A 12711-nucleotide genomic window follows, 5' to 3' on the forward strand; every position below is an offset into this window, starting at 1 on the left:
CTTTTCAATCCAAGGGCTACATATGAATGAGAAAAGGGTGGAGGCCTAGTTCACTCTAAACAGCTCCAACACAATGCACTTTTGTGTTGAAGGGTGTACCTGATAACTGAAGGGTGCATCTGATGTTTATCAGACAGTTCAACTCACCTGTGAATCACTCATTTTGATAGAAGAATCCCTTCTTTGTCTGTTCTCCATATCTTGCTGAAGCTGAAAAGACAAATGCAGTGTTTAGTGCTTAGTTGAGTGATGAGTTTGCGCTGATCATGCAAAATTCTTTTTGCATCTTTAGTAGCCTTTAAAAGAGCTCTACAAACATGTTTTTAGCCCTGCCAGGGGCGTAACAAGGCTGGAGTGGGCCCAGAGACAAAATTTTTAAATTGGCCCCTCGCTGATACACACACACTTCAGAATATATAGTCATGTGACTTGCCTCTGGGGGGGCCCTCGAGGCGTGGGGGCCCCCAAGCAGCTGCCTCCCCTTGCCTAATAGTAGTTACGCCCCTGAGCCTGGCCTTTAGTGATTATTGAAATAATTTCAATAATGGCTTGCTCATGAGCCCGTCACTTACATAAGAACATAAGAACAGCCCTGCTGGATCAGGCCCAAGGCCCATCTAGTCTAGCATCCTGTTTCGCACAGTGGCCCACCAGATGCCGCTTGAAGACACAGGCAGGAGTTGAGGGAATGCCCTCTCTCCTACTGTTACTCCCCTGCAACTGGTACTCAGAGGCATCCTGCCTTTGTTGCTGGAGGTGGCCTATAGCCCTCTAACTAGTAGCCCTTGATAGACCTCTCCTCCATGAAGTTATCGAAGCCCCTCTTAAAGCCATCCAGGTTGTTGGCTGTCACCACATCTTGTGGCAGAGAATTCCACAAGCTGATTATGCATTGTGTGAAAAAGAACATCCGTTTGTTGCTCCTAAATTTCTTGGCCATCAATTTCATGGGATGACCCCTGGTTCTAGTGTTATGTGAGTGGGAGAAGAGTTTCTCTCTATCCACCTTCTCCACACCATGCATGATTTTATAGGCCACTATCAGTACCAGGACCACCGACTCTTGTGTGGTTGCACACTGCATGCCACTTCTCTTATTTCTAATGGAAGTCGTGCATCATGTGTGATCATGCAGGAGTCAACAGTCCTCGTACTGTCCAGCTTCACAGTAGCATCGCTGCATGGTTTAGAGTCCCATTGGGCACGAATGGGTCAGGCACCATCTATGTTATACTGTGGGACATGTGCAAGCCATTTAAAAGCCCCAGTTCAGATGCTGTGTATATGCAGTGGTGAAGGAATGTTGGCTCAGTTTATCAGCCAGATGAAATATTTTACTCATCAAGCAATATTGGTACATTGCTCATCGGGACCTTTTTCACTTGTCAGGCATCATTTTTCACTCATCACAGACTAGTAGACTAGTGGATTTCTGCAGCCCTGTGTATATATATGAATCAAGTCCCTTCATTCCATCTCCTCTCTTACTCCATCGCACTCTAGCGCAAGGGTGCACAATTTTGGCCCTCCCATTGATGCTGGACTACAGCTCCCATCACCCCAGCCACAGTGGCCAGTAGTCAGGGATGATGGGAGTCGTAGTCTGACAACAACTGACAAGTTCTTCAGCCCTGCTCTAGAGTGACCGAGAGACAGATCCCCGGATGAAACTATGCAGATGAAGGGGGAGTAGCTATGCAGGCAGGAACAGGCTTGACTCCCTCTATCTGGGAACGTGGGAACATGAAGCAGGCTTACCCTCGGACTCCAATGTTGCCTCCAAGTGCAGCTCTTTAATTTCTTCACCAGAAGTGTGTGGTTTCATTCCTTCTTGTGGGGGAAAGTAAGCTACTGCACTTGGGGACATTGATGCTTGGTTGCCAGATTGGTGAGAGGCCATGGGTGACACCTGGCACTGGGTGGTCTGCACTCATTGACAGGGATCTGCTCTTGAACATCCTTTGCCCATCATCCTGTGTGGTGGTGGGGGTGGTTGAGCCATGCATAGGGGAGCATTTTGGACTAATTGCCCTGCAGCACCATTAGGGGAAAGTGCTCTGGTGCATCAGGAGAATGGAAAGAGCATGTGTGCTAATGATACACACATGTCCTTATCCCATGCGGGTCAGGTCACCGATGAAGTACTGTCCCTCCCAAAACTGGCCCATAATCATTTAGATTATCTGCATTTGAGCAGGGTCTGCCTTATGCTTTCAGGTCATGTAGAGTGACTTTATTTATTTGATTTCTATACCTCCCTTCCAACAATGACTAGATAATTATTTACTTATTCATGTATTTATTTATATCATATTTCTGTACCGCCTGATATGGACATCTCTAGGCGATGTATAAAGATAAAGCATAACAAATGTAAAAACAATATAAAACAGTTAAAATTCCTAAAACAGATAGAAGCAATCTCAGTGAATAAAAACATTAAAATTAAAATTTTAGTTAAAAGCTTGGGGAAACAGTTGTGTCACGAGGGTCTTCCTAAAAGCAAGCAGAGAAGATGCTCTTATTTCAAAGGGAGCATATTCCAAAGCCCTGGGGCAGCCACAGAGAAGGCCCGGTCACAAGTTGCCACCAAATGAGCAGGCGGCAACCGTGACTGGGCCTCTCCAGATGATCTTAATAGGTGACAGGGTTCATGACAGAGAAAGCGCTCTCTTGAGTACCCTGGACCTAAGCCACTGAGGGCTTTATAGGTAATAAGTAGCACTTTGTATTTCATTCGGAAACATATTGGCTACTAGTGCAGTTCTTTCAAAATTGGTGTTTCATGGTCCCTTTGGGTTGACCCAGAGCCCAATCTGGCTGCTGCTTTCTGTACCAATTGCAGTTTCTGGACCACGTAGATATTTGAGGTGCTTTTAATTAGTCAGTATTACTATTAGCTCTCTTTCTTTTGTGCCGTTCCCCAAGGGTGGATGCATGGAGTGCTAGAGAGTCTTCTGACCAAAGAGGCAGTGGTCAGACCCAGATCCACTTAGTATCAGCTACGTAAATGCTCTCTGCCTGCAGACCATTCCTATGCTCCTTGCCATGGCCTTCAAATCATTGGGAGTTTTGCCTTTAACTTCAGTGGGTTGTGGGAGCCAACTGCGGCCATGGCTTCAAAGACATTAATGAAACACCATGACATGAAATCCTTTGCATCAGCTCTTGCCTTTTTGTTGAAGTATTCGTCTTCTATGCAGTACTCGTAAACTGGAGAGGATCCTTGTGGTCTTGGTCGTATGTTTTCCGTTGTCACTTCAGTGACCTGCAGGAAAGGAAGTGGAGCAAACAGAATTATTAGCCAACAGGTACACACTGCAAGCATTTTTGCGGTGGCATCAGGGGTGTAACTATAATAGGGCAAGGGGAGACAGTTGTCTGGGGGCCCCCTGCCTTGGGGCCCAGAGGCAAGTCACATGACTGACTCCCCCAGCCGCACACCCATCCAGGCTTCCTTCAGAAAGACATTCATCCTGTGAAACTGATGTGAGTGTTAAGACCTGGAGCTACCAGAACAGCATTGCCTTTCTCTAGTACCATTAAATGACTTGCATCGTCCACAATTTACAAAACCTTAAAAATAATTTAGGATGATGTTCTATTGTAGCACATAGGATATATGTGTGTGTGTGTATCTATCTATATCTATATATCTATATCTATATATATGCTTTTTGTTACCACTATTCAGCCTCATTTCTTTACTTCATGAGCTGAGTTTCAGTGAGGGGGCACATTTTAAAATCTTGTCTCTGGGCCCACTCCAACCTTGCTATGCCCCTGGGTGGCATAGATGAGGGGGGGACAAATGTCCCTGGGCCACGTGAGGAGCTATTGGGGAGGATGCTGGTTGCAGAACCAGGGTTACCATAGTTTCGCCTATTTGCAACAACGATAGCTCTGCTGCTTCCAGGTCCACAGCAGGAGCACTCCATTACCCTCCCATCCCCATCAGGGCTGTGCATCATATCAGCCATTGGGCTTATTCTCATGAATATATGGGGGTGGTCTGGATAGGGCACACTCCTATCTCATGCCTCCTGGATGATGAACCTCCTTTAGGCTCTGCAGCTCGTACACCTATACAAACACTGCAGCAGCATCCTCCATTGCTGAAATTGAGAGCTGGGGCCTCCACATATCCCACAATGCATTGTGCAGGCACCAGAGAGGCACTTCTCAGTATTGCAGCAGCTCTGCTTTCCTGGCCCCACTTTCCACAGAACTCTATGGTACACAAGGCCACTGGCAGCCCAGGAATATTTTAAACCACGCCAGTGCTGCAGACCACTGAGACAGAAAGCTAGAAGGGTTCCTTTTTGTCTCCTACCTCACTTTTGACCTGGGTAGCGGATCTGGGTTACCCAGGCTCAGAGGATTCCCAGTGCCCCAGATGATGACCAATTCCTGGATTAACCCCATCCTACCTAGGAATCTGTGGTCATGAGAACAGGCCCATTGTGTCCTCACCCCCTTTTGCCCTACACACACTGGCCTCATTCTTGAGTTCTGTGTGTGTTTCCTGTATCAGTGGACTTCACCATCCACTTGGAGAGAAGGTGCAGCAACACATGTTCATCCCGCCACTGAAGAAAACCAGGAGACAACCCTCACAGACAGATGCACATCCGCTTATATAGGATACTCCCTTAGGAGGGCCACTTCTCATTACATTTAAATGACAGGTTTATCCTCACAGAGCGAATGAGATCAATAATATTTTCTTCTTTCTCTATCATCTCAAGTGGTGCAGCGGGGAAATGCTCGACTAACAAGCAGAAGGTTGTCGGTTCGAATCCCTGCTGGTACTATATCAGGCAGCAGCAATATAGGAAGGTGCTGAAAGGCATCATCTTATACTGTGTGGGAGATTATTTATTTATTATTTATTATTAAAACTTTTATACCACCCTTCCAAAAGGCTCAGGGCAGTTTACATTGGCAATGGTAATGGTAAACCCCTCCTGTATTCTACCAAAAGAAAACCACAGGGCTCTGTGGTCGCCAGGAGTCGAAATCGACTTGATGGCACACTTTACCTTTACCTCTATCACTGAATGTACAAGAAGCTGACTATATACCTGTTCTGGCAATATCAAAGGCTGACCATCATCATCATCATCATCATCATCATCATCATCATCATCATCATCATCTATCCAACCTAGTAATGATGCATGCCTAGATTTATTATCTATTAAATAAATAATAATCATAACAACGTGAAAATATCTATTGTATTTTTGACATTCCTGCCCCTCCATTTTCCCACACAACATACATTCTGTTTAATTTTCTTTCTTAGTGGAGAGGAGAGCTGGTCTTGTGGTAGCAAGCATGACTTGTCCCCATAGCTAAGCAGGGTCTGCCCTGGTTGCATCTAAATGGGAGACTTGATGTGTGAGCACTGCAAGATATTCCCCTCAGGGGATGAAGCTGCTCTGGGAAGAGCAGAAGGTTCCAAGTTCCCTCCCTGGCTCCTCCAAGATGGGGCTGAGAGAGATTCCTGCCTGCAACCTTGGAGAAGCCGCTGCCAGTCTGTGAAGACAATACTGAGCTAGATAGACCAATGGTCTGACTCAGTATATGGCATTGCTATGTTCCTATGTTCTTTTTAATTGCCACAGATAAACTTCAATGGCATGTTCTGCCATTCTTTGAGAATCATATCTGATACTGAGACCAGGACTTTACTAAACAAGATGAAACAAAATCCGTTACAGAAAGACACTCTATCCGTGGCTAGTATCACTGTGGATCTGCGACTAGGCCAGAGCAAAAACAAAGAATCAGACTAATTTGAATTAGGCTGTAGGACAGTTGCAGGGGGCCACGTGCAAATGGCAGCTGGTACCAGCTCCAAGATGAGGGTTCTCAATCAAAAACCATACTTTTTTTGATGTTCCAGTTCAGGGTTGTCTGAGACTGATGTTTTGGTTCAAGCCATTGGAAACGTGGTAATTGATCGGCACAGCCTGCACTTCATGAGGCGATTCTCACGATCGGGCGAAATCGGGCTAAGGGAGCCTAGTCCAATTTCGCCCGCACGTGAGAACCACCAGGCTCGCAGCCGAGCCCGGTCTCACCAAAGCGGGTAACCCACTAAGGTTACCTTCCCCTCTGACTCCCTGTCTTCAGTGCCTGCTGCAAAGGGGATGAAGCTCAGCCAATGAAGCCCAGTTAAAAACTGCCCTGGGTCTAAGAGTAATAGGTGTTACTCACAGAATCATCTTCCTCATCAGCCTCACCATCAGCTTCAGTGTCCTCTGGTCTCAGTTGTCTGCCGGAAGCTGAAATGAATAAATAAGCCATCAAAGAATGGTCCCTCCAACAGTAATAAGAAACAAACCTGATATATCTGATGATAGATCTGAAATTAAAATATGCCCCAAATCCAAGTCTTTATCAAGTACCAGTGAAATTACACTAGACAAAACCTGGAATGACCAACACCCTGGGGGAACGTGTTATAACCCTGTGTCTAGAGACCACTAGATCAAGATAAACATTATCTATCTATCTATCTATCTATCTATCTATCTATCTATCTATCTATCTAGGTATCTATCTATCTATCTATCTATCTAATTTGTATACTGCCCCAAACTTTCATCTCTGGGCAACAACATAAAACAAGTTAAAACACAAAAGTAAAAACCTTAAATTTAAAACCACAATTAAATTGAAAAGCTTGGGTGAAAAGATAAGTCTTTAGGGAGCAAGTTGTCAGAGATGGGGAGGTTCTTATCTCAGCAGGGAGTGCATTCCAGAGTCTTGGAGCAGCAACCGAGAATCATTTAGGTCAACAGGTAGGACTTATTGTGAAGTGCAAAGCCTAGGACCAATTATTTACTATACACCCATCCTCCCTCCAAGGAGCTCAGGGCTGTGTTCTTGGTTCTTCCTTGCTCCCTGTTTTATCCTCATAACCATCCTAAGACTTCTGTACGCTTGAGGCAGGGCACCAAATGTTGCATGCCCATGCACACACTTCCCCCCTGCCAAATGTTGCTGCCACTGCCCCCTGCACACATCTCCATCTCCAATTCTTTTGCAGTGGTGACAGTCACTGCACATCGTGTGCACCCTCCTCTGCCTCCTTCATGTGCAGGCTTAGCCTGCTCTATCCACAGATGAGCAGGGAGCTGTCACACAATCACCTGCTCCGTCATGGAGCCGATAGGGGCGGCAGGGATCAGGGCCTGCCTGGCCCCCGGAAGTCCAAGAATATTCCATGTGAGTGCACGGAGCATTCTGGGGAGACCCCCGAGTGGCTTGTTGGAGCCTCCCAATCAGGGGTCTCCTCATGAGTTGCTGCAGTGTGGAGCCGTGCGCAGCATCTCACGATCCATCCTACCCAGGATGGATGGCTCCATCCTACCCAGAAGCTGTACCCAGCTGTTAAACGAAGTAGGAGGAAAAGTAATCCTACCTGGTGGGACACTCACACATGATCACGCCCCCAACCTCCTACCTTGCTTTTTACTTGCACATGACCAAAAATCAGGAGCATGCACAGCTCCTGATCCTGGGTAGGATGCTTGAGCTACCCATTTAACAGTCATGTGAACATACAGTTTCCTATTTGTACTAATAAGGAAGGAGCAGGGTTAGCTTGGTTCCTGGAAGTATCAAGATGTGCATTTTCTGGAGGGCAGAAGCAACAAGAGGGACCAATTGTCCATAGTGACTTCCATAAGGAACCCTGATTCATACTTGGAGGCTCTTGAATCTAGAGGAAGTTTGCACACCTTTGACTTGCAATGTTTGAATGGCCCAGTAGAGAGCACGATAAGTTCATCATTGGTGCCTCTCTGGCACTGCAAAAACCAGGGGAGAAGGGTGGGCATGAACCAAAAGGCACAGTTCAATTGAATGGACCTACCGGTCTGGTCTGTTCAATCAAACCAGTTCGGCGGTTCGGGCAGCAATATTTGTAAAGGGGAATCCAGTGAGGATTCCCCTTTACAAGTATAGGGTTGGGGGACCCTGTATTTGTGAAGGGGCAGCAGTGGGGGGGGGGCAGCCACTGCTCCCCCACTACGCACCCATAATGAAAGTGTGCGTGCTCCTGCCTCTTTTACCAAGTGGCCAGCTTGGTGCTGGCCTCTGCACATGTGGCTTACAGTGCATCATGCTTTAACGTTGTGCACCCATTTGCATGCAGGTGCACCAGAGACGTGATCCATGTGCTCATCTGCTTGTAGATTTAATTTCTAGAGATTCTGAAGCGGGAGCTGAACCCTTAAGAATGACAACTTTAGCAAGTCATTTGAAAACAAGCAAACAAGGCATTCCCAAGGAGCAAAAAGAGGGAAGGTGATTTCCCAGGTGACTCTCCCTAATAAATAGGAATATTTAGAAACAGAACTTTCACTAAAAAGAAGTCTGTTTTATCCATCCATCCATCGCAGTGGACATACTGTGCAATGGTCTGTCTGCCTTGGACCAGAATGCCCACATACTTGTGCAAGATGCAAGAATCACAGCAACAAAGTTGTGTGATGGATGCCTGTTGGAAATAATGGCTGTCCACTGCACAACTGCATTTGCACAATTCTTGCCTCTTGTGCAGTTGCTTGAGCACAATTCTGGAGCACAATTTCTGTGCTCTTGTGCTTTCCCTTACAAACAACAACAACAACAACAACTATTTATATACTGCTTTTCAACAACAGTTTCCAAAGCAGTTTACATAAAGAAATAATAAATAAATAAAGATGTCCCCAAAGAGCTCACAATCTAAAAGGAAACATAAGATAGGCACCAGCAACAGTCACTCTGAGAGATGCTGTGCTGGGGATGGAACGTCACACAGTAGGTCAGCCAGTATTTTTATACTGCCAAATTATAAACTCTCATGGCAGCTTACACAAGAGAAAAAAGAGAGATAATTAAAACAATAAAAGCAATGTTATTGCTTCTACACATCAGGAATAAACAAACGAATCCCAGTTTGAGCAAATCTGGCCTGTCCTAAGGAAAGAATTGGACGAAGAAACTCTGACTCCGAATGCTTTTCATGCAGCCAACATTTCCAAAGTTTTTATCCTTTATGCAAATCCTTGACAATTGATGCTTTGTTTCAAACCTTTTCACAAACATGATGGAATTCATTGCTACAACCATTTCCAGTGACCACTGGGCTGTGTTCAAAACAAGGGAACCATTTTCCAAGATAACTGTAGGAGTTCTACAACTTGGAACGTGTTCATACTGTGAGACACCCCCCCATCCCCAAATACTTGTTAGTGAAGGCTGAAGTGTGGCTAGCTATTTATTTGCCATATGGCCATGTCAATTTGGCTGCGATGAACACCAATTCCTTTCTACCTGCCAAGTAGCTAAACCTGTTCAGAGTAGATCCCAGAGAAATCAGCCCCCATCCTAAGGATGGCAGACTAAACTTGCCTTTCTCAACTTGCCCAAAGCTCAAAGATGCATAAACAGAGGGGAATGGAGCACATCTGCAAAATTTCAGCAAAATAAAGGTCGTTGTAGAATTAGAAAGGAATATAGGAAGCGGCCTTATACTGTGTCAAACCCGTGTTCCATCTAGCTCAGTAGTGTTTTCACTGACTGGCAGCGGCTTCTTCAAGGTTGCAGTCTTTTCCAGCTCTACCTGAAGATGCTGCCAGGGATTGAATCTGGGACCATCTGCATGCAAAGCAGATGCTCCGCCACTGAGCTACAACCCCATCCCCACTATGGTTTTCAATTAATGCACCAGAGAACCTTGGTGTCTCCAAACCTTGCCAAATAAGATCTTTCCCTGAAATATAGTGAATGGATATGGCAAGAGCACATCAATTTCAAATTAATGATTGTAATGGTTTTAATGTTTTAAATAATTTTAATTGTAAACCGCCCAGAGACACAAGTTTGGGGCAGTATACAAATATGTCAAAGAAAGAAAGAAAGAAAGAAAGAAAGAAAGAAAGAAAGCCAATAAAGATGAGTATTTTAGAGAGAGGCTGTAGCCGCTCATGCACATGTTTCGCATGCAGAAGGTCTCAGGCTCAATCTCCAGCACCTCCAGTTTGGGCTAAAACATACCCCCATCTGAAATGTTGGAGAGCTGCTGCCAATCAGAGCAGACAACACTGAGCTACATGGACCAATGGTCTGACTCAGTATATGGTAGCTTCATAGGTTCACATCAGTATCCACCTCAGTTGTCCACATGGAAGCTTTTTTCCCCACGGGAAACTTCCCTCGCTGGGACACAGAGCAAACATTTCACCAGCATAGAGAAACCGAAGCTAGAATAATAGCCTCACATTTTCAGATCAAAGACATCCATTGCACTATTTAAATTTTACCTTTCATTTACATTCTCTACTTTGCAGAACAGAATAGCAACAAAGAGGTATGACTACACACAGTTGCTTTATTTTCCCTAAGTGCATCACTTGGCTTAAGCAACCTTTAGCTGTCCATCTGCTAAATGTGCCGTGTCTATGATATGAACAAACACAAAAATAGTTATCTACTTGATGTCATCAGCATCAATTGATTTCAATATCTCTCCCATTTTCCCCGCAGAGCTCCTGTTCTTCAGATCCAATTACAAATGGAAGTGGTTACCCAATGCGACACTAAAATAGTACAAAGCACAACATTTTCATGAGCTTCAAGAACTCCAGCTACCATAGCAAATCCCAATGGACTTGCTTTCCGAAACAGGAGTCTTCAAGGGGCATTATTTAGAGCATCTGATTCACCCTATGCTAAATCATCATGGCCAATGTTCCACTTTGAGCTGATGAAGCATTTTATAGTTAGAGATCCATATTATTTAAATGGGGAAAAATAAAATAAAATTTACAGCCACAAGATGAAAAGCAGGGTGACTCCGTGTCTATTTTTTTTCATATTTCCTTCTTCACCAGTAAGGGACTTTTGCAAAATGTCCAAGGGTGGTAAACTGAGGTAGGAACACAATGTTCCTTTCCCAACTTGCCCAAAGCCCTGAGATCCATAAACAGAAGGGAATAGTGCATATCTGCAAAAACAGCCCAGGCATTTCATAAGGTGCCAACCAAAAGTGTTTTGATAAGACTTGTGGCATTTCTCAGAGGGATTCTGCACATTTCCCCAGATTTCTCAGTTGGGAAACACCTCCTGGTATTTTTTTAAAAAATGATCGAAGACACATCTTTTTAGAGAGGCTTTTTAATGTTTTACCCGCTGATTATATCTGGTAGGTCTTTCTGTTCTTTGTTTTCAGCTTTTTTATTTAGAACTTTTAACTTAAACAGCCCTGAGCCATTTTTGGAAGGTGGTATATAAATCAAATAAATAAATAAAAATAAACTTGAGACTTTAAAAAAAATTGTAACTTTTAAATGCGGTTTTAGCTTAGCCTTTTAACTTAAAATTATTAATTTTGTTGTTGTTTTATATTGTAACTATTCTACTAAAGTTGTGAGCTGTCCCAAGGAGTAGTGTACTGGAGGGGTGGGGTATAAAGATTTGAAATAAAAAGATGATAAATAAATGTCTGCAACAGTGAAATTCAGTGAGACTGTAAAGGTTCCTGTTCCTTCAAGGCTTAACTTTAAGGTCATCCTAAGGTTCTCGAGCTGTTAACGGTCCATCATACCTGATTATTGGTGACTGTGTCTGGGGATTATGGTTGTTGTAGTCCAACCACAGCTGGAGGACTGAAGTTGGGCAGTCCAAGACTACAACTACCATAATCCTCAGCTGCCATGCCAGTGAGCTGAGATGGACTGTGGAAGCATCAGTGGGGAGGTAAGATGCCCCCTACCACCTCCCTCCCTCTGCCTCCCACTGTCATTTGAGCAGCTCTTCACTGTGCAGTGGTGACCAGGGATTCCCAGATGTTGTTGACTACAACCCCCAGAATCCCCAGCTGCAATGGCCTCTGCTTGGGAATTATGAGAGTTGTAGTCAACAACATCTGAGAATCTCTGTTAGAGGGAACACTGGTGGTGACATCAGCAAAGAGCAGCTCTGAAATGGTCCTTCTCCTCTTTATAGGGACATGCCTTCTACTGAGCTGGACCATTGGTCCACCTAGCTCAGTATTATCGACACAGACTGGCAGCGGCTTCTCCAAGGTTGCAAGCAAGAGGTCCTCTCAGCCCTAACTCGGAGAACGTAGAACTTGGAGCTACGTAGAACTTGGAGCACTGGCACAGTTAGTTGGGAAGTTCTGTTAGACGGCTTTCTTGCTGCATCACTGCATCCTTGCTTTGTATATCAGCTAGAGTCCCCCCCACAACACAACACAACACAACATTGTGAGAGGAAAAGCTACACCTGCAGAACTTCTGTCTGCCTCAGAACTCTTAAAGGGATAGACCCCTGCTAACTGGGCAAAGAGGCACCTTTTACCGTGGTGATTCTCTTTATTTAGCAGGGGGAGAGTAACTGGCCCTATCCACCCTCAGCACAGTACTTCCAGTGACTGTTGCTGGTGTGTGTCTTATGTTTCTTTTTAGAATGTGAGCCCTTTGGGGACAGGGAGCCATCTTATTTGTTATTTCTCTTTGTAAACCGCCCTGAGCCATTTTTGGAAGGGCGGTATAGAAATCGAATTAATAATAATAATAATAATAATAATAATAATAATTAATAATAGAAAACCCCTATCCAAGATGCTAGTTTTAAGCAAGATGAAATCTCCTTTTAAGATCCACCATGTTTTACTCCCTCGTTCTTCACCGAGGGAGCTTCCAA

At 44.7% G+C, this 12711-nt stretch overlaps 1 protein-coding gene across 3 annotated transcripts in view; it reads right to left on the bottom strand.

Moving 5' to 3' along the window:
* AHNAK2 (AHNAK nucleoprotein 2) overlaps positions 1-12711 on the bottom strand; it is a 135009-nt gene that overhangs the window by 35770 nt on the left and 86528 nt on the right. For all 3 annotated transcript variants that reach the window (XM_053259584.1, XM_053259599.1, XM_053259590.1), the window contains exons 2-4: positions 6226-6293; positions 3173-3268; positions 148-210 (exon numbers count right to left, since the gene is read on the bottom strand). In XM_053259584.1, the coding sequence (XP_053115559.1) occupies positions 148-210; positions 3173-3268; positions 6226-6293 (227 nt within the window). The remainder of the gene's footprint in view (positions 1-147; positions 211-3172; positions 3269-6225; positions 6294-12711) is intronic.

The sequence above is a fragment of the Hemicordylus capensis genome, chromosome 1, assembly GCF_027244095.1.
Source record: "Hemicordylus capensis ecotype Gifberg chromosome 1, rHemCap1.1.pri, whole genome shotgun sequence".
In the NCBI taxonomy this organism is placed as follows: Eukaryota; Metazoa; Chordata; class Lepidosauria; order Squamata; family Cordylidae; genus Hemicordylus; species Hemicordylus capensis.